General features: G+C 40.6%; 1 protein-coding gene across 1 annotated transcript in view; it reads left to right on the top strand.

Annotated features, from left to right (window-relative positions):
* LOC145400372 (dynein axonemal heavy chain 2-like) overlaps window positions 1–22,968 on the top strand; it is a 38,544-nt gene extending 15,576 nt beyond the window's left edge. Inside the window, exons 6-9 of the mRNA XM_080272878.1 lie at window positions 4,235–8,083; window positions 11,490–16,591; window positions 19,168–21,356; window positions 22,795–22,968. Of these exons, the coding sequence (XP_080129004.1) occupies window positions 4,235–8,083; window positions 11,490–16,591; window positions 19,168–21,356; window positions 22,795–22,925 (11,271 nt within the window). The 3' untranslated portion in view covers window positions 22,926–22,968. The remainder of the gene's footprint in view (window positions 1–4,234; window positions 8,084–11,489; window positions 16,592–19,167; window positions 21,357–22,794) is intronic.
* The last annotated feature ends 417 nt before the right edge of the window (window positions 22,969–23,385 follow it).

Genomic DNA, 23,385 nt, shown 5'->3' with positions numbered 1-23,385 from the left:
AAGTAATGCAAGTATAAGTGGCTGGGGAATGGCTCGGAGAAGGAGGGAGGTGAGAAGACAGGAAGAAATCAGTAGGATAGAAGTTGTGGAAGCAATGAAGAAAGTTAAATTGGGGAAAGCCCCAGGAATTGATGGAGTGTGTGGTGAAATGCTGAAGCATGGGGGAGAGATAGTAGTAGAATGGATGTGGAAAATGTGCAGATTGGCCTGGGATGAAGGTAGAGTCCCGGAGGATTGGAAGTCAGGTATGATTATTCCCTTGTACAAAGGAAAAGGTGAAAAAAAAGTGTGTGGTAATCATAGGGGCATCTGTCTTCATAGTATAATAGGAAAAGTGTATGGTAGGATACTTATTGACAGAGTTAGAGAAAGAACAGAGATATTAGTTGGAGAAGAACAGGGAGGCTTTAGGAAGGGAAGAGGTTGTGTAGATTAGATATTCATTCTTAGATCTTTAGTGGAAAAGTTTCTAGAGAAGGGAAAGAAGTTGTATGCGGCTTTCATGGATTTGGAGAAAACATATGACAGGGTGGATAGACAAGGATTGTGGAAAGTATTAAGAATATATGGAGTAGATGGGAAGTTGTTGAATGCTGTGAAGAGTATGTATGATGGTGCTAAGGCTGCAGTGCATGTGGATGGTGAACTAAGTGAATTTTTCTCTTTGGAGGTTGGGTTGAAACAGGGATGTGTCATGTCTCCATGGTTGTTCAATCTGTACATGGATGGGGTAATAAAAGAGGTACAAGGTAGGGCAGTGGAAGTTAGAGTGGTCCTGGTGAGAGAGGGTAGTGTTTGGAAACTCCCTGTACTGTTGTTTGCAGATGATACTGTGTTGTTGAGTGAAGGTGAAGGGGAGCTGCAAGGCTTAGTGGATGAGTTTGGGAGAGTGTGTAAGAAATGGAATCTACAGGTGAATGTAGGGAAGAGTAAAGTGATGGTCTTTGAGAGAGGTGAAGTCAGTGAATGTACAGTGAGGTTGGATGGTGAGGAAATGGAAAATGTGAGTACGTTTAAGTACTTGGGTAGTGTGATGAGTAAGGATGGAAGTTTGGAAGGTGATGTGCTTGAGAGGGTGCAACAAGGAAGAAAGGTTGCTGGTTCCTTGAAAGCAGTGATAAGAAACAGGGAAATGAGCATGGAAGTGAAAAAGTTACTACATGACAGTATTGTGATACCAACTCTAACGTATGGAAGTGAAGCTTGGACATTGTTGGAAGGACACAAGTCAAGAGTGAGAGCAGTGGAAGTGAGTTATTTAAGAGGAGCCTGTGGAGTCACATGGAGAGACAGGCTGACAAATGAGGATATAAAGAAGTGTTGTGGTGTGGATGTGGATGTGATAGGAAGTGTTATGAGGAACACACTGAGGTGGTTTGGCCATGTGGAGAGGATGGAGAGTGAGAGACTGATGAGGAGAGTGTATGTGAGTGAAGTGGAGGGGGGGAGAGGGAGGGGGAGACCAAGGATGAGATGGAGAGATGGGGTGGAGAGGTATATGAGAGAGTGGGGTGTGAGTTGGGAGCAGGGCAGTGAAATGGCGGTGAACAGGGTGACGTGGAGGCGATTTGCTTGTGGCCACCCCGTACGGGATTGAAGTGTCTGGCAATAAATAGATAGATAGTATTGTCCCAGATGACTGACCGAAGAGTGTGATTGTAAAGGTGTGTAACGGGAAGCGTGATGTCCTGGAAAGAGTAAATTATAGAAAATAAAGAGTGAATATTGATTAGATGCAGTTTGGGTTCATGCCAGGCAAAGGGACCACTGATGTCATATTCATTGTCCAACAGCTTCAGGAAAAATATGTAGAAAAGGAACAGGAGCTGTATTTTGTGTTTGTTGATGTGAAGAAGTACTTTGACAGAGTCCCTAGGGAGGTGGTGAAATGGGCAATGAGAAAGCTTGGGATTGAGGAGTAACTGGTTAGAGTGGTTATGGCAGTGTATGTGGATGTCCACCCAGGTGGGAGTGAATGGAGATTTGAATGTCGAGTTTTCAGTGAATGGTGGTGTGCATCAATGGCCAGTCTTGAGCCTCTTATTGTTTGTCATGCTGCTTGAAGCTCTCCCAGAATTGGATTCACATGGGAGATGTATGCTGATGACATGGTGTTGATTGCAAAGAATGAAAGGGAGTTATAGGAAAGGTTTAGGAAGTGGAGAGATGGACTGGGACACTAGGGATTGAGAGTAAATGTGGATAAATCAAAGAGATGATATCTAGGACTGGTGGCAGTACTGTCTAAGCAGAAGGAATGTGGCCATGTGCAGTTTACTACAAGGGTTTGGGAAGTATTTCCATCATCTGTAGTGTTTGTGGTGAATGGATGCATAAAACATGTAGTGGTATTATAGGTAGGCAGTGAAATAATGTTGATTTTGTGTGTTCAGCATGTTAGGGAGACCATGTAAAGATTGACAGGTGTGAAAGGATTGATTTTGCTGGAGTTTCTTCAGTGTGTGGAGGAGTTTTATTATTTGGGGGACACACCGTGTGTCAGAGATGGGGCTGGAGCTAGCTTTGTGGCTAAGCAGTGGTTGGAGAAAGTTCAAGATGTTGCTTCTCCTAACATGAGAGAGCTCCCTCTGTGCTAAAGAATCCTTGTATGCAGCATGTGTCAGGAGTGTATTGCCGTATGGTAGTGAGACCTGGGCAGTAAAGGAAGATGGTATCTTTAGGCTCAAACATACATAAATGACAGTAATTAGATGGATGTGTAGTGTGTCCTTGAATGCAAGACCTGGGGGGGTGGGGGCTAGGATTGTGATTGAAGAGTTGAGAGGAAGTATGGAACTTGAATGTCTTGTGATGAGGAGGGGTAGATTGAGATGGTTTAAACAGAATGAGAGGATGGAGGATGGCAGTTGATTGTGGAAGGTTAGTGGTGTGCATGTTGAGGGTAGACTTTTGAGAGACAGACCAAAAACAACCTGGAATGAGGACATAGAGTGTGACCTCAGGGATATGGGACTGAATAGGGAGGCTGCCAAAGATTGAGCAGCATGGAGAGCCACCATTAAGTTACCAAGTCCAAAGCATGCAAGCATTCTGAAGTCTTTATAAACAATATGAATAAACAGTGTGAATAATAATGTAATAATCCCAGTGGGAGATGAACAGTCGGCCCTTTTTTCTGACAACTTCAGTATTTGTGTCTTCAACAGTTTTATTGGTAAGCCATTTCAGAATACACTTGATTAACATATGATGCTGTGTGGCCTAACAAAGAGTTTTCAGGCAATCACGGAGTTTGATTGCATCTGCAGGGGTTGTTATTTGAGAATGCCAGTTATTCACATTTTTCATTATTCATGGAGGTGTCAGTTACACAACCACCATGAATGTAGAAGGACTATTGTACTAGAAAAAAAGCAATTATCATTAGGACTGGATGAATCTTACAGATATTGTAAGGGAAACCTGGAGTCATTATAGTGAGCAGACCCAGAAAAAGCAGAAAGAATGTCCTCTTGACAGGAACTCACATAAAAGAATGGGTTTGAAAAAATACTACCTGGGGCAAGTGGATGGGTCCTTATACTTGTGGTAACTGTGTCTGATTGTTCACAACCATTGAGAACCTGTTTTCTAGCTTATCTGACACCGTAGAATTGTGTTTCATCTGTCACCTTAATATTAAACCCCTTTAATCTTATGACGTATTTTTGTAGTGGAATTCTACTGATACCAGATACTTTCATTTAGTGTAGAAGAGTTCCCATGTAATGAAGTAGTTAATGAAGACTATATCTACCCCTTCCATTTCAGAAAGGCTCTCCTAAGCTGAATAATGCCATCTGGATGTAGCAGGAGTAAATTAGAAAAGACATTACTGTTTGGATTAAAAGTTTGAGATGTGCTTCCCCTAGTCCTTTGTCAACTTGGAAGTACACACTGCAAGAGAAATTGCTTGTTTCCTTGGGTGGCTACAGGAATATGTGGAAAAGCAAGAAAATTTATTATCACAGCCTTCCTGTAGGGTTTAACTCATGTTCTGGTGCATAATAGTCTGTGGATCCTCCTAATAGCCTCAGTAGTAGGTAGCAACCCAAATAATTTTACACTGGATGGAAAAAGAATTTTCTCTCAGTTCTCGCATAATCTTTACACAAGTAATAGAACTTGTTTTCTTAACTGATAAAGGTCAAAAATTGATTTTACTATATCTTAGTCTTCATAAAAACACTTGTTGTTTCTTTAATCAAACATTTTTCTTTTTATGCTCCCCCAGGTATGTGAATGTGCTGATGGTTTCAACACATTCATGACAAGGATGTCTCGTGATGAAGCTCAGTTGTTTGAAACCCAGATTCAGACAACAGTAAAAACCTTTTACCCCGGTATCACCTCGATAACCTGGATGCAGCGACAGCAGGTGGGGGTGCTGCTGGCTCGATGCAGTGCCGTTGTGAAGGCTGTGCAGGAACAAGTTACTCACTATCTCACTGTCAATCAGAACCTTAATTCTGTTCTCTTGTCAGCAAAGGAAATGATGCTTTATGTAGCAGATGATGAGAATGTTTATGAAGATGATACATTTCAGGAAGACCTCAAAAAGCAACTCAAAGAAACTACTGAAACTGTGAGGAAACAGTTCCTTCATATGGAAGAAATTCTTGATGCCCTTTTCAGATCACTTATCAATAAGACAAATATCAAATCAGTGCAAGCATGGCTGGCATATGTTCAGAGAATTGATAATCTGTTCCTTGATTGCCAAAGAGAAATATTGAGGAAGTCCCTTCTCTCATTTGAAGGAATGTTGATGGGTTCACGAAGTTGCCCCACTGAGCAACTTGCTCCTGTATTTGACATCTCAGTAAGTCTTATGAAAGAGAGGATTTTGTGCAAACCATCTGTAAATCGTGTGTTGAAAATTGTTACTTCATTACAAGCACAGTTCTCAGAAAGCTTGGGGAAGATACCATGTTTGTTAAGAAAGTTTTCAGTTGAAAAGGCAAAAGCACATGAACACCTACCACTCCTAGAAGATGACATCTGCACAAAGCTACAAACAAAGTTGACAAGGGAGTTTCAGATGCAAGTAAATGATCTGAAAGTGAAACTGGAAGAATGGCAGGTATACCGTGACCTTTGGGAGGTGAACAAAGTGGAATTCTTTGACCATTATCTTAAAAGGGCAAAATCTGTTTATGTGTTTGAAACGGACATCATGACGTTTGAGAAAAAACTGAAGGAAATTGAGAATACTGATGACCATATGAAGGTGGGAACATTCTTTATTGACTGTGAAATATTAAAAGGGCAACTTATTTCTCTCTGTAGATCTTGGATATCTGAATTTGAAAAAAATCTTTTCAAAATAGCTTCCAGCAAACTAGAATCATTGTACACTTACAGCAGAGAGTCAAGGTCTTTACTAAAGAGTGATCCAAAAGACATTTCCTCCCTTCTCTCATCTGTTGAAGAATGCAATTCAGCCAGGGAACAACTGATAGTATACAGGGATGAATTTAAACCTGTACGAGAGCAGTTTGAAGTACTGAAAAAGTATGGGTACAAAATTCCTTCAACATCAGATACACTTCTAACTCAGCTTGAAGCTGAATGGGATGGTGTTGAAACACTAATAACAAATAAATTGCTTGAACTGAACTCTGCTCTTGATAACTTTAGGAAAACCTATGGAGACCGCTCTGAAATTGTGATGGAAGAAGTAGAGACGTTTAAACTGCAGTTTAGGCAGTTGTTGCCAACAAGATATGACAAAACGTTTGCAGAGGCAAATGAAAACATTCAATGCTTAAAAGATATGATGACAGATATTAAGGCAAAGTTGAATATCAATGATACTCTGAGCCTTTTATCACTCCCAGCAATTGACTTCCCAGAGCTGCCATCCTTTCAGCATGACCTCCTATCGGCAGAGCAGATGTGGTCACTGTTATCAGAATGGCAAACAACTTGGGAATCCTGGGCTGCCTCACTTGTATGGGAGGTCAGTGTTGTGGCCTTGCAGGAATCACTTTCTTCATATGGCCAAAAAATCCGAATGATACTGCCTTTTGCAGCCACTGATGGTGATAACATAGATGATATACCGGCTGTTGGAGAAGCTGATTGGGAGCTGAAGGAAGAAATAATAACTATGATAGAACTGTGTAAACTCTTAGTACCTCTGACACTAAATTTACAAAATGCCAATCTTAAAGATCATCATTGGCATCAGATAAAATCTCTTGTCAAAACTGAATTTGATAAAGATTCAAAGGAATTTACTCTTGGTTTCCTGCAGAAGTTAAATTTAACATCCTACAAGAAGGAAATGTCCACCATATTAGTAGACTCAGCAGAGGAAGCTAAAATTGTCAGTGAAATTAAGGACATAGAAAAACTTGCTGCCCAGATTCCACTTAATCTCAAGTCAATTCCTTCAATGGATGTGTCAATTATTGAATCTACATTTGACACCAACTCAGCCATTATGGAGCTGAACATGAGGCTGCAGATTCTGTCAGCCTCACACCATGCTCAGCCATACACAGCAGACATTCAGGGTATCGTGTCTACCCTCACCTCCATGCTAAAATTTTTAGAGAATGTAGAGGAATTGCAGAGGACCTGGGGTATGTGGGAACCATTCTTCCATGTGGCTGATGTTAGATTCCATCTGATTGAGGCTACCACAATATTTGACTCATTGAATGAAAGGTGGCACCAACTGTCTGTGGAAATGACAGCCAAGCCCTTCCTCCAAGCTGTGGCAATCCAAGAAGATCTACAGCAGGAAGTGACAACAATGTCTGAGGAGTTTACAAAAATTGGCCGGCACATAACATCATACTTGCAAGACCGGAAAGAGCAGTATTCCCGATTCTGGTTTTTGTCTGATGATGATCTTGTTGCTGCCATATCTACTGTGTGTGATGGAGAGTATGCTAAACCATTCCTCCCAAAGCTTTTCACAAATATATCAAAAATAAAACAAGAAAAGAACAGTCAGATTGGTGGAATGGAAATTATTGGTGTCTTTTCAGAGGAGGGAGAGTTTTTAGAACTGAATTCATATATTCCTATTGTAGGATCATTTGACTCATGGCTTAAATGTCTCACTGCAAGTATAGAAGCAACACTGAAAGATTATGTGAAGCAGTGTCGAAACAGCATGAAATCTGTTGTGATGAAAGTAGATGATATCATAAAACTGTGGCCACTTCAAATTAGTGTTATAGCCTTTTATATGCACTGGACGATGGAAATTAGTCGTGCTCTAACCAAGTGCAAAGGTCAAATAAATGGGGATCAGCTGCAAGCCTACAAGAGAAAAGTGAAAGACTCCTTTATGAGACTTGATGGTTGCCTTCAAGGAAGCTTGCCAAAGATCATCCGTGAGAAGATGAGACTGTTTTATCTCACAGTATTGCAGATGAGAGATTTCTTGTATTCTGCCTCAGAAAGTAAGAAAGGCTTGACAAGTGAGACTGAAATACCCTTGCGTTATGCTTGGGAGAAAGACACAGACAATATGTTACTACAGATTGATGAGTATGATTTAATGTATTCTTGGGAGTATCAGGGACTGTGGACTCCTGCTGTAGTTACTCCCAGGACCTTTCACTCATTTCATAATATAGCAAGAGTTATTAGTCAAGGTGTGGCTGTTGGCTTACTTGGAAACTCTGGATGGGGGAAGACTGAAACTGTTAAAACTATGGCTCATCTCTTAGGCCGTCACTTGGTGATTGTTCCCTGCAGTGCTTTCGTAACTTCCACCTACCTAAGTCACACTATTCTGGGTAGTAGTCAGTCCCACAGCTGGCTGCTGCTGGAGGCTGCACACTCTCTAGACCTGGATGTGGTGCCTGTCCTAGGAGATATCTTGAGGGTTCTTCAGGCTGGCCAGTGCACATTGACAGCAACAGCAACCAAAGTTGGTGGAGGTAGGAGCAGTAAGCTGCAGATTCCTCCTACTACCATGCTGGAGGGAGTGAGGGTGACATTATCACCTCTAGCAGCAGTATTCCTTGAGATGGATCCAAGTCATCCCGCCTCACGCCCTGCCATGGATATCCTTAAGCAGCAGTGCAAACCTGTTGTGTTGTTTTACCCAGAACTCCAAGTTAGTGTTGCCCATATATTTCACTGTTACATTTTACTGTTATGTGCAATGGGGATTCCTTACTAAGGGGTGCCTATCTTCTGAAGAGATAATTAGGATATTCATACTGAAATTGAAGTCATGAAACTAATGACTGGATTCTCGTTCAGTTTCTTGAAGTAAATGTCTACTTTCATGTCATGTAGAGATCTGCTAGGCTAAGGTAGAATAATAATAAATACATAGTGGTAGGTGGGGGTACTCACCATCCACTCACTTGATGTAGTACTGCATTCAGGTGTCTGCCCTTTCCTTTCCTCCATCCTTCTTTCCTTCCGTCCTCTTCTGTCTTTCTTTCCTTCATTCTTTGCTCATCCTTCTGCCTACGGGTGACTTTATACTCCCTCTTATGTCTTTCTTTCCTTCATTCTTTCCTCCTCCTTCTGCCTGTTGGTGACTCTACATTGAGTGACAAGCCAAATGGTGTCCTGTACACCAGGAAACCATTTACTACTCTGGATGGTAACCATGTAACCAGATTATGGCGCCTGGTGGTTTAGTAGGTACTTAAGGCGCTCCAATCGGATTGAGCCTGTGTAGGTTTAAATCCAAGGGATGGTTGGAGTTTACTGCTCACGTAATGCCACTCAGGGATGAGTGAGGCTGGTCATTTTCATCTTAAATGTCAGGAGCAACTTGCTTAGCCCCGGGCTCCTACGCTGCTCATGGGGTGACGTACGATTGGAAATGGATGGATGGAATACATACATACATACAAACAAACGTCATCTAATCCTGTGTTCCCCAACGAGGAGCGTAGGAGCCTGGGGCTAGGCATGTCGGTTATGACATTTAAGATGAGAGTGACCAGCCTCACTCATCCCTGAGTGGCATTACGTGAGCAGTATACCCCAACGACCCCTTGGATATAAACCTACACGGGCTCAATCCAGTTGGAGTGCCTTAATTACCCACTAAACCACCAGGTGCCATAACTTGGTTATATGGTTACCACTCAGCATAGTAAATGGTTTCCTGGTGTACAGGACACCATTTGGCTTGTCACTCAATGTAGAGTCACCCATAGACAGAAGGAAGAGAAAAGAATGAAGGAAAGAAAGACAGAAGAGGAAGGAAAGAAAGAAAGAAAGAAGGAAGGAAGAGAGGAAAGGGCAGTCACCCGAGAGCAGCACTACATCAAGTGAGTGGATGGTGAGTGACCCCACCTACCATCAAGAATAGTAATTATTCTGATTTATATGCATGATTAGTACAACATGGAAGAAAGGTTGCTAGTTCCTTGAAAGCAGTGGTAAGAAACAGGGAAGTGAGCATGGAAGTGAAAAAGTTACTACATGATAGTATTGTGATACCAACTCTGACGTATGGAAGTGAAGCTTGGACCTTGTTGAAGGGACACAAGTCAAGAGTGAGAGCAGTGGAAATGAGTTATTTGAGAGGAGCATGCGGAGTCACATGGAGACACAGACTGACAAATGAGGAGGTGAAGGAGTGTTGTGGTGTGGATGTGGACGTGATAGGAAGCGTTAGGAGAAACACATTGAGGTGGTTTGGCCATGTGGAGAGGATGGAGAGTGAGAGACTGACGAGGTGAGTGTATGTGAGTGAGGTGGATGGGGAGAGAGGGAGGAGGAGGCCAAGGATGAGATGGAGGGATGGAGTGGAGAGGTATATGAGGGAGGGGGGTGTGAGCTGGGAGGAGGACAGTGAAATGATGGGGGACAGAGCAATGTGGAGGCGATTTGCTAGTGACCACCCCATATGGGATTAAGGTATCTGGCAGTAGATAGATGGACAGATTAGTACAGTGTACTGATATCCTTTTCAATATTCTTAAGAATAAATACTAATTCACTTTCATATGTTCTTATATTTCAGTCATAATTTGTTATTCTTTATGGAAATTATACTGTTTAAAGAGTACTGTAAGCACTGGCCATAAGCCTTTGTTATTGAGAAATTTAAGTGAGAAATTGATTCATATATCCAGACAGTACTTGTAACAGCTAGTACAGCTATTGATATGTTGTTGAAACATATCCATAAAATTTTAGACCCCATTCCCTTCTTCCCATCCATTTTTCCAAATCTTGGTACAGATTTTCACCTAAACACTTGACCACGACACACTTTGCTAATCTTACTCAATTTCTAATAGTTGGCTTCAGTAGAAACCAGTCCCCATAAAGAACCACACTACCAATAGTAGGTACAAACGAAGGTTTTGACACAGTACTGAATAATATCCTGATCAATAGAATCCTTAACATAGTGATGTAAGACAGTGACAAGAATTGGCTTGCCAGCTTCCTTTCAGGCAAACAATCCCAGGCTGTATGAAACCACACTGTGTCCCTGCAAATACATGGTAGTAAATCCTTGAAACACTTCTTGAATTTGAATGTTAGCACATTAAAACATGGCCTTCTCTGACCTAAGTCTTCTGCCATATGACCACTGAGGCTTGCCTTTTTAGTTTTGCATGCTGCCAGGAGCACTTTAATTTGCAGTACTTTTAACAAGTGTCGTGGAGTCACAGTATTTCTTCATGATTTTCAGAAAGGTTAGGTTTTCTTTTTATAATTTGATATTATACAGGTCAGGGCAGGTCATGAACACTCAGCTAACCACACTTTATCTCTGTCAAGACACACAGGAAGCAGGTGGGTTTGGTTATATGGTTACGTTTGAATATAGTAAATGTTTTCCTGGTTTTCAGAACACTGTTTTGTTTGTCACTCAGTGTTGAGTCACCTAAGGTTATGTGAGTTGGAGGGGACAGGGAGGGGAAGTGTGAGACTGAGAATGAGATGGAGGGATGGGATGGAGAGGCATATGAGTGAGTGAGCCATGACTTGGAGAGAGAGCATCCTGATGATGCATGACAGGACATGGAAATCATGAATTTTTGGCCACTCCTTCTGGGATTGAGGCTATTGGCTATAGATAGATACAGGTGGTGTTCTAACTACCACCATATTTTACTATGTATGACAGTCAAGAAGCATATTTTTGTTCTTAATTACAGTAGGTGATGAATGATTATGGGAGTGAAAAATTGGAATTTCCGTATAAAAATTTTAATGAAAATAGATTATTTATGCGAATTTTATTACATTAAAGCACAGTACTGTTCTTCTTGATATTCATGTATATGATATTTTGCATTATATTCTTTGATTAAGCATCAAAAGTTAGATTTTTATCATTGCAGTGAAGCTTCATTTAATTTCATATATATATATATAGAGAGAGAGAGAGACAGAGAGAGAGACAGAGACAGATAAATAGATAGACATACCATATATATGTATGTATACATATGTCTGTCTACCTATCTATCTATCTATCTATATCTATCTATCTATCTATCTATATATATATATACTGTGTATAATTTTTTCAGATAATAGTGGAATGCATGCTATTGAGTGAGGGATTGAAGGAGAGCCGGAGTGTGTCTCAGAAGCTAAGTGATGCCATAGTCAGCCTGGCATCAGCTTTACCCAACCGCCATCTTTGTCACCTTGGCCTTCGTGCTGCCTCTACCCTCACTTCACTGACAAGGGACATTCTGAAGAGGCAGCCTGACACTGATGAGGTTGATGCAGTGCCACTTGCTATCCGCGAGTACTTCCTTCCTCAGCTAGGAGAAAATGAACTGCATGTGTTCAAGGAGGTATTTGCTAGTCTTTTCCCAGACTTTGAGGCTGTTCCTCCCTCCAATGAGCTGCTGAATGAAGCACTGACTGCTGAAATAAATGAAAATAATTTCATTATGAAAGAAGACAAAATGGAAAAAATTCTTCAGCTACATGAGGCTATCCCTAGAAATAGAATTATAATTTTATTCGGTAAATCTGGATCTGGTAAATCAACTGCTCTTCAGCTGCTGTACAGTTCATACAATAAGCTTTATGAAAATGGAAATGCAAACTTCAAGTCCATTAGACACGAAATATTAAATCCTCTTATCATGGAGGAAGAGTCCCTTTATGGTCCTAAAGAAGATTTAATGAGTAAAGGAACTGAAGGCTATCTGCCATATATGATATGCAAGCTCCATAGATCTCCAGCTTCTGAAAACTGGATTGTGCTGGAAGGTCCTCATGAACATAATTGGCTTGAGAGCTTCTTTTCTCACATCCATTTTAGCAAAAACAACTTTCTCTATGGTTGGCGACAGGCTCTGCACCTTCCTAGTAATATGAAAATATTTTTGGAAGTGTCTGGAGATGTTGGTCATCTCTCCCCAGCACATTTAACCTACTGTTACCCAGTATATTTCCCAGCTCAACCCCAACTTTGGGAAGATATTATTCAAAGTTGGAGGACTACCATAAAAAACCAACGTATTTCCCGTGCCATTCAGACCTTGATAAAGAAAAATCTGCCAAGTTTCATCAGCATCATGGACCCTGAGGTTGTTGCAAAACCTTGCATGATCATGAAAGCAAAAGCTTTTGTAGCTATCATGAAATCTTTACTTGAGGCTGGGTTAGCAAAGACTGAAGTAGAAGAATGTGTTGCAAAACTGACTCCAGCATTCATATTCAGTGTTGCTTGGTCATTTGGAGCCAACCTGACCACAAAGGAGAGAGCTGAATTTGAACAGGTGGTAACCCGGATGATTGAGGACATGCCTGAAGGTGGTATCTATGACCACTACATTGACCCATGCACTGGACAGTTTGCTCCCTGGAGCAGGCTTGCAAATGATTTAGAGAAACTTCAGATTCGCTCACCTGTAATAAATTCTGATATTGTTCCAACAAATCGAATAGTGAAGTTTTCAAAAATGGCACGAATGCTGATGAGTCAGGGTATTCCAGTCTTATTAACAGGAGCTCCTGGTTCAGGAAAAACAACCTTGCTCAACATTTTGAGGCAGTTTCATGATGAAACGAGAGAAGTGATAGTGTTGAGCTATACTGCATGTACTGGACCCACTGATATTCAGAGCATGATTGAAAACAGCCTCATGAAACAAGGAAAGACTCTTCTTGCATGTAGAAGGTCAAACTTGCATTTACTTATTGATGATCTTCATTGCAGTGAAGGAAAAAGACACCTTCATGAGGTCCTGGCCACAGTGAAATATACAACAAATCAAGAGAGCTTATATAGTCACAAATCAAGGGCCTTTCTTAAGCTTCCTAAATTGTGCTATATGTTTACTTTTCAGAGGAAAGAATGCTATTTTGGCCAAGAAAAAACACAGGAGATAAATAAACACATTGATTCTCATTGGATGGAGTCTTTCCATACACTGACTTTGCCTGATTTTGAAGCTAAAGAATTAGAGGGTATTTTCAGTAACCTGTTTGACAAAGCACTGGGCCATTTTGATCAAGAAGTTAAATGTTTGAAAACAGTATTAGCTGAGGGAATGATATATCTTTTCAAGTGCATGGGGCTGAGGAGTCATGTCAGTTGTGGAGATCACCTTGCCCTCATCCATCATCCAAGACAAATTTTATCCCTTCTGAAAGGCCTTCAATTAGGGGATGAGGAAACCCAAGATAGAGACAATTTTTTGAGACATTTAACCCATGAATGTTACAGAGTGTTTTATGATTTGGGCGTTATCTCTCAGCCAGCCTTTGATGAGCTCATGAATGAAGTGCTGTCTGAATATTTGTGCCTTACTCTGGACAGTATATGCACATACCCGAGCCAGTTTTTGCTTACTCGCCTGGGAAGTGAAGAAAGCTTATATGCAGATACAAATATAAACACGCTCGGTCAGATCCTGAAAAATGCAGGCCAAACCCTGTTTGGTAAGAACTGTACATTAGCTGTTTATGATAGTTTCATTCACCATACAGCTCGATTACTGAGGCTACTTGGAAGTCCAGTCAAACAGGGTATAGATACAGATAAGACAACTTCTAGAGCCCTTTGGAGCATTGGAGGCCATATTTTGTTGGTTGGGCCTGAAGGATGTGGGAAAAAAACTTGTGCTCATTTAGCATCCTTCCTTGCTGGCTACACTACATACTTCTTCATGGGCACAGGGGATGAAACAAGCAAGTGTGACAGAATCATCAAAGATCTGAAGAAGGGCATTAAAGTTCTCTGTATTATTGACTGGAATGTATTGGAAGATGTGAGATATTTGAAAAATCTTAACAATTTGTTGATTGAACAACAGTATTCAGAACATGCAAATGATACTCTAACTAGTATGAAGACATTGCTTTCTGTCCCATCACTTGAAGAAGCCCATGAAGCTCTGAAGTACATTCCATCTATATCATGCTTTTACAATGTTGACAGCTTTCAGAATTGGCATTCAAGAGATTTGCAAGAAATTGCTTGCCAAATACTTTCAGAGAAAATAGGTCAATATTTTTCCGATGTTAAAGTGCAGTCAGTAGCTGAAATAATGTCCTATGTTCACACCAGTATTGACTCACATCCTTCATCAAGGTTTTTAACATTTTTAACAATGTACCTAAGATTATTTAACAAGTTACATGACAGCATCATCCAAGAGCAAGAAAGACTGAGTACAAGTATTATCAAATTTGAAAATACTCAAAAACGAGTAATGGAACTGTCTAACCAGTTGGAAGAGCAACGTGCACAAGTTACCTATATCCAGCAGTCATGTGGTGGTGTTGTCTTGAAGATGAGGAATATTAAGTCAGAACAGGGTCGACTGGAACAGGACCTTACCAAGAATGCTGCTCTGCTTCAGCGTCAGAAAGATGAATCTGCAAGGATACAGGAGCTTATTAGTAGGGACTTAACTGCACCCAAGTTGGAAATGAAAGCTATACATCGCAAGCTGGACAGAATTACAAAAGCAGAATTTGAAAAGCTAAAAGGTCTTAGTAGGCCTCCACAGAGTGTAGAACTGGTATTTAATGCAGTTCTTACTGCACTTGAAGTTGACCCTTCATGGAATGAGGCCAAAAAGCAAATGGCAAATGGTCTAAATTTTATATCTGCAATCAGAAAGCTTCCAGTAGAAAATACAAATGAAAAGGTTCTTTCTAGAATACAGTCCTTATTAAAAATGGATGATATGAATATAGATAAAGTCACTGGAGATTCAGAAACCACAGCAACTTTTCTGAGATGGTTGTATACCTTTGAAAAATATGTACGTGTCTATAAGGACTACCACCCACTGAAAGTACAGGCAGATATCATTGCAAGGGACATTGAAGCCACTGAAGAAGCCATTAGGAAGTATGAGGAGGACTTGACCAAGTTCAGCATGGAGCACCAGATTCTCATGGCACAACTAAAGGAAAAAGAACAACATTTAGAGGCAGCTGAGGAGGAAATGAAGGTTCTTGAGGGCCGAATACAACTGGCTCAGAAGGTGATGAGCCAATTAGGGCAGGACAAAATACACTGGGAGGAGGCTTTGTCCCAGTGCAGTGTCAAGCTCAGGAACATATTTGGTGATGCAGTATTATCTGCAGCCTATGTCACTTACATTGGAAGCTTTACTTACTCACACCGATTTGATATTATTAAGAAATGGAAAGAAAAAATGGATGAATTATGTATATTTTACACAGAGGAGCAGAATATCCTGGATGTTTTAGCTCCACTGGAGGCACGAGTTGAATGGCATAGTGAAGGTTTACCTCTTGATGTGTATTCCCTAGAAAATGCTGCCATCATATGTAATTCCAGTATTCCTCAGTTGATTATTGACCCACATTGTTTCTTAGAAAAGTGGATTCTAAGTAAGAAAAATTCTGCTATAATTGACTTGGACAGTCATGATCATATGACCGACCTGAAAAAAATAATGGCTAGTGGTTTGACCTGTGTGATAGAACAAGAAGAGTTGTCACTTCCAGTCCACATTCTACAGATTCTTGAAATGGACCGAGTTGTGTCAGATGAATATGAAGGCAAAAGTTTCTTGCAGGCTGGTGACACTGAAATGGAAGTCCATGATGATTTCAACATAATTGTGTTGCTGAAAAGTCAAAACTTTGAGATCAGTAATAACATTAGAACATTAATGAATATTGTAAACCTGGAGAGTCAGGAAGAAGGCCTTGCAGTTGTTATGACTTCTCAAGTTGCCTGCCACTCACAGCCTGACTTAGTTGATTCCCTTAGGAAGAGTGAGTGTGATCTGTTGGACCGACAGAGGCAGCTGGCTGAACAAGAGGAAACAATCAGAACACTGATGTCACGCTTTGATGATGATGTACTGGAAGAGAGCACTCTGATGGAGATGCTTCAGGCTGCATGTGCCAAGGCTGCAGAGGCCAGCAAAAAGTGTCATGATCTAAAGAGGGTGCTGGATTCAGCCAGGGAGGGTAATGACACATACAGGAAGGTGGCAGAACTCCTGACAAGTTTGTACCTGATAGTGGAGAGGTTCCCTCGCCTGCAGCCATCACTCACCATGGGCATTGGCCACTTCAGCAACCTGATCATTGGTGAAATGGCACCACAGAGTATGGTCACCTCCTGGGGCACAATGCTGGAACAGAATTTTGTCATTAAGATGCTGCAGTCTCTATATTGGTGAGTTACTAGAGTTTGTTGTGCTTACACACTCATACATTTTTTGCAAACATAATTTTATTTTCACATGCAGATCTTTTGCATCCCATCTAATGAAAAATAAAGTGAAAATTTTCACATCTAGAAATGCTACTCTGTGTTAAAGAAAGTATTTTATGAATGCATTTCACATATTTTCACACTACAGCTTTTATGTTTTATATTAAATACATTAGGATGATATTTCAAATCTGTTATTTAGCAGATTTTTTTGTCACTTTGAATATTCATTTCAAGAAAGCTTCTGTTGGCATCTGAATACAGTACCTTTATATGGTTGAGCCATACACCTGTGTTGTTGCATGATGAGGCAGTGACATACATAAGGTTGTTGTTGTCGCTGGTGGTGGTGGTGATGGTTGGGGGGTGGGGAATAAGGCACAGGTCCCTTACCCCCACCATGTAGAATCATATCATGGGTTACTTTTGTACCCTGAAGTTTGTAGAGAGTATAATTCTACTATTTTGGTATGGGAATCATGGATTCATAGTATAACACTGCATATCTTTGCAGTGTTATTCATACAAGGATAAAGAAGTGACTGAGGAAGTGAGAGAGGTATATGAGGATGAAGTAGCCTCGCAGGAGTAAGTAAGTCCACCAGAGAGCTGGTGATGAATAGTGGGATAGCTCTTCAGAGAATATGAAGGTTCTCATTTTAATATCCTTTCCTTCTGCCTGTCATTTTAACATTCTTCCGTCCTCTCTTGCCAATTTTCCTTCCCTTTGGTCAGATTCTTGTACCCTCATCTGCCTAAATCAGTCACCGTGAGTATGTCTGCTGAGCTTCTCTTTTGTAAATTTCTTTTTTTCTGCCTGTCATTGTAGCTAATTTTTTCCCGTGAGCCTGCCAGCATATCAGCCTTCTACACCTCATGTATACAGTTCTGTATTAATGATTTCTTCTGCCTGGTACAATATATTAGTTTAATACAGCATGCAGTTGTTTTATAGTGAGGATGCATTTGAAAAAAATCCATCGCAAAACTATTTGTATATTGAGTCAGTTTACCATGGGTTCAGTGGGGATACACTTTTAGTCAAGGATCACCCACCCAACAATGTCTAATAGCAAGTTTCCAACTCACCTAAACTGGTACCATAGTTGTTTCTCTTCACTGCAATTAACTGGCTGCTTAAACTCCAATACCACACTGTTGTTCCATCACTGACACTAACACACCCACTAGTGACAAGCACAAATGCCATCATGGAACAAATATATGACTGTAAACTTGCATGAGGGCGATTGTATAAATGAAAATTATGATTATATATCGGCCAGCGAGGCTTCCTACGGAATCACGAACATTGTATGGATGAAAATTCTGTAGTATATCATAAAAGGGTCCTTATGTTTAATAAGCGATTCATTGCATACCAGTTCATTGTATAACGAGAGTCTGATGTACTTTCTTGACAGTGCCAAGCTAGGTTATCACTCCTCCCTCTTCTCAGTCAACTTATCCTATCTGGGTTTTATTCCTTCATTCTGTTCTACTGTTTGTGAGCTAAGCCTGTCTTTTTCTGTGCTGTCTGCTAACTGTACATGTAGCCTAATAATTTTTTTTTTATTATGGCAGCATTGCAAAATCATCATTAGCTACCTCCCATTTGCCAAGCAAAGATGGCAGTGATGTTAATATCTTCAGTAACACTGTAGTATTCAGTACTTATTGTATAATTATTGACAATAGGCAGTTTTAACTTTAATATCAGCCAATGTAATTATGTTGAGTATTTGATAGGTGGGGTGCTCACCATCCACTCACTTGATGTAGTGTTGCTCTCAGGTGACTGCCCTTTCCTCTCTTCGTTCCCTTTTTCCTTCCTTCCTTCCTTCCTCTTCTGCCTTTCTTTCCTTTATTCTTTCCTCTTCCTTCTGTCTATGCGTGACTCTACACAGTGACAAGCCAAATGGTTTCCAGTACACCAGGAAACCATTTACTATGCCGGATGGTAACCATATAACCAACTTATGGCGCCTGGTGATGTAGTGAGGAATTAGAGTGCTCCAGTCAGATTAAGCCTGTATACTGTAGGTTTATATCCAAGCGGCAGTTGGGGTTTATTGCTCATGTAATGCCACTCAGGGATGAGTGAGGCTGGTCACTCTCATCTCAAATTTCAGGACAGACTTGCCTAGTCCCGGGCTTGCACGCTCCTCATGGGGCAACACAAGATTAGATGATATATGTATGTGTGTATGCATTATTTTGCTTAACATTTCATTGTAAAAATCTACCAGTCCCATATTATTCATCCAGGGTGTACGTGCCTGAAACTAAGCTACCTTGTTCCAGTATACAAATATTTAAGAGTGACGGACTAGCTAAATTCCCTTGGTGGCATTACATACGTGATCAATCATTCTAGGGATCAAACCTGTGCAAAGCCATCTCTGACTGGGGCATTCTGATATCTAGACCACTAAAAACTGTATATATATGTTTTTTCATAAATCAGTACTGTAATTGGCATTCTCACTCATGGAGTTCATTTAAGTCATTAATACATTTCCGTATGTCCCTAACAGCCACCTCCAGGAGCAAGTCAGCACAATATCCTTAGTGACAGTCGGCCTTATACTTGCCATGTGGTATGAATGTCACATTGAAATCACTACACCTGAGTTCTGCTCCCTCCTCTACACCCCTCTGATATACAAAGATGGTTCGCAGATGGTCCCTCGAGATCTGCAGACTTATTTGCTAGGTGAGACATGCACATATAAGAAGGCAGAGGTGATGAACCAAGTACCACTTACAGAGGCAAGACCTCGATGGCTTACTGAACGTCAGTGGCTTCAAATCCTTGCATTATCAACCATAGATCCATTCCAAGAGTTAGTAAATCATCTGATTACTCATGAATCTCTATGGCATGTGTGGTATATTACTGAGCAACCTGAGACTGGAGTGCTACCTAAGAAAATGGAAAGAAAAATCAGAGGAATTGCCAAACTTATCTTAATAAATTGTTTGAGACCAGATCGCCTTGATGAAGCATCCATGATTTATGTGCAGCGAGTATTGAAGCAGGAGGTTAGTGAAGCTACAGCCAAAGCTCTCCTGTCAATGGCAGGGAAAGGCAGGGCTGCAGAACCAGTCATAATCTACAGTTCTACACCATTAGATGTAGAATATGTTTTACAGCAAATGCAGATCCTCTGTCACCCATTGTTGTCATCAGATCCAGATTCTGTAGATGTACTAGCTCTAGGTCAAGGTAGGGAGGAGAGCCTTAGAATCAAACTAAATCTGTGTGTTCAGAAAGGGTACTGGCTTCTCCTGAAAAAGAGCACAGAAGCTGCCTCATGCATCAACTGCCTAAAGAGATTATTAAATGATGGCTCTGTTAATGAAGCACACAAAAGGTTTCAGATATGGATGTATTTTGACAGTGATGATGAATTACCAGTTAGCTTAATGACAGTTTGCCATAAAATATACCTTAGTCTGCCTTCAACAGTCAAGGAGTCTATTCAGCATCTGTATGAATTGATTGGAGAAAGTCGCCTTGCAGCTTACCAAAATGAATGGAGCAAATGGTGCCTACTGAGTCTTGCCCTTTTTCACATTGCTTTTGTAACTCGACAGACACTTGAAAGTAACAGCACTCCTATAGCCCAAACCCTTGGAGATGCTCAGTGGGAGGAGTCAGAAGAAATACTAAGGAGGCTGGTTACTGGAAGTACCTCAGCAGATGCCAGTCTTGTTCCTGAGCTTACCACCCAGCTGTCAAATATTTACCTAATTGGCACATTGACAGAAGAGAGTCAGAGTGTGCTCTCACAACTAATGACTGTCTACCTCTCTCAGGAAGCCATACAAAATGTGCCTGGTAGAGTCTCAGCTTTAACTCATTATACAGTACCTAAATCCACATCCATGGAAGATCACATGACCCAGACGGAATATATATACCTCGCTCAAAATGTTTCCCTTACTGGTGTTGCAACCATGGTCATCCTACAGAATCAGAGAGATGAAGCCAGAGACATAAACATAGCTCTAAGGACTCTAAATGAAGATCTGGTGTTGACTAAATCAATTGGAGATACAAATTGGTTAAGTCAGTTTATTAAATTAAAGAAAAGAAAACTAAAGAATTGTAAAATCCAAGGGTCTTTACAGTTCATTATGAAACAGGAATATGAGGACTGTATGAATGTTATTGAAGAAGTTACATCAAAACTTGTTGTTACAAATGACTTAGAATCAATCAACCAAGTTATGAAAGACAGTTCATTTAATATAGATGCTGCAAAAGATGATGATGAGTTGCAGAAAACTGAGGCAAAGTTAAGCAAGTTAAAAGCACGAGCAGATTTCCTATGGGAAATGGTAAATAGACAAGAGCTTCCCTTGAGCATAAGGCTTGGACTTATGCAGGAACCAGCAGCTACCTGGGCAGCTGTAACACGTAAGTTTTGGGGAGAGTCTCGACCAGCAGCATTAGAAGTGGCAGTGATGACTAGGGCTCTCACCACCACATTGGCCACCAAGGGAGCAGATGATGAGGGTAAGGGAGTTGGGGAGGACGAAGACAATCCTTCCTTAGTCCTCGAAAAGCTGGTTTTGCGAGGTGCCAGCTGGGATGCTGAAGCAGAGATGGTTATGACAGAAGTACTTGGAGCTGGACTGCCATCCTCTGCCACACTTGATCTCACAGTTACACAGCTTACACCTCGAGTCAAGAAAATACTGAAGAAACTCAGCAGAAGTAGGTATCCATATGACTTATTTCAGATTAGTTTAGGAACTGTTCTTTTCATTAGATCCATAATTTAATGAGCACCAGTATGCCAGACTCCTCTTTATAATGAGACTGGTAATGATAATTTCTTGTAAACTCTTAATATTCAGTTATGATATCATGTTTGTTAAATTTAGGAATGTTAAGTAAATTAAAGATTTGACTACTGTGAAATTATTGACTGACATTATTCACACTTCCCAATTAAACGGACATGATCACCTGTTTTACCTTTTTATCATTGTAATGCACTTACATACTTACACCATCGTGTAAGCCAAGGATATACTGAAATGAAATTCTTAACATTTTATAAGCTTTTTGTCTTGAGGTAGTGACTGAGTACTGGTCCTGTACTTTATTTTTTCATATACAGATCAGTAATGTACAGATTTTTTAGGTACTGATGAGGAGCTTACACATGGTGGTGCTGCATGCCTTGGGAGCCAGACTTCTTCATATTTCTTTGCACTTTGCCATGGGAAGAGCCCTGGTCTGACTCTGGTGAGGTACTGTCTGCCACAAGGGGGTGCCAAATCCCTGCACAGTTTATGCACTGTACTGTACTGCAGGACAACCCAACAGAAGCTGTTGCTTACCTTTGGTTGACGTGTCTGCTGAGCCAGTCATGAGTGGGGTTGAACATCAACAACAACAACAGATTTCTAATGAATTGGGGGGAAAATGAAAAATTATGACTCTGTAATGTTTATTTTAAATTTTATCACCAGTTACTAGTATAAATCCATGGAAGGAATTTCTCAGCCCAATAGTTATCAGTATCTTTACTTATACAGGTATACCCCAGTTTAACGATGCAGTTGGTTAGGTAAAAAACCCATCATTAGGCGGGGTATCATATATCATGGTATCATGTAAAGTAATAGGATGCATTTTTCAGCCTTGGGTTTCCTCCCCCAGCCAAGTCCAAAATCCACCCACATGAGCCCAAAATCAAGTTTAAAGCCAATCTAAATGGCCTGACAGCTGTAAAAGAAGCTAACCTAAGCCAGACACCTGTAAATAACTCAATAAAACCAACGAATAAAATCTGAAAGTCATTAGATATAAGTCTGGAAAAAATCAAGCTTAGTAAACTGTACCCCAAAATGACAGTGTTCACCCCACCTATGGCTAAAACACATTATAGTCTAAAAACAGTTTATAAATCAACCTGAACACAGAGTTTTAGTCTAAAATATCAAAATCTGTAAAAAAAAATCAAAACTCATTGTTAAACCGGGGTTTGGCCATCGTTAGGCGGGGTATGGTAGTATTTCTACCTCCATCATTATGCCGGGATATCGCATCTAGGGGTATTGTATATCGAAGTATACTTGTATATTATAACTACTCATGTTCTTTCCACTTATCATAGCATTCATTCCATATCTGTGGCTCTCAGCCCACCGTACTCCAATCCACACCAGCAATGATGATGTGGCTCCACCCCTTTTCTGGGTGCACCTGCCCTTGGCCTCCTCCATCACCAGCCATACCTGTCTTCTTAGTGGTGTCCGCCTCCTCACTGCTTAAGCCAGGTACACTGCAAAGCCACACTTCAACAAGGTGCTTCTTAAATCTGTTGCGCAGTGCAGTAAAAAGTAGTTATTTCCTTTTCTTCTTTTGCTGAACTATTATACTTGAGGCACAGTCCTGATCATTAGAAGTTAAGAGTCCAGTACTGTAATGTAGATTCAGACAGCATCACAACTCATAATGTTCTAATCATTTCTGCATTACTACATTATGCAATGCCTTCATCATTTGTTTTTGTCTAAAGTTTAAGAGCAGTGTAATCCCCTTAGCTACAGGTTTGCTGTAATATTTACATCTTGATCAAGATACTGAGTGTTTTCTCTCACTGTATGATAATGTAAAGAAAGATTAGTGAGTATCCAGAACACTTGATTATTCTTCGAGGTACCGTATTAGTATTACCTCATAAAAAATACTGTGCTACACTAACTATATCTGGGTATTGCCTGTACAGTAA

This window comes from Coenobita brevimanus, chromosome 52 (assembly GCF_032717465.1).
Source record: "Coenobita brevimanus isolate Jiangsu-jjx chromosome 52, ASM3271746v2, whole genome shotgun sequence".
NCBI lineage: Eukaryota > Metazoa > Arthropoda > Malacostraca > Decapoda > Coenobitidae > Coenobita > Coenobita brevimanus.
Note: the sequence above shows the minus strand (reverse complement) of the source record. Positions and strands in the feature narration are given on the sequence as shown.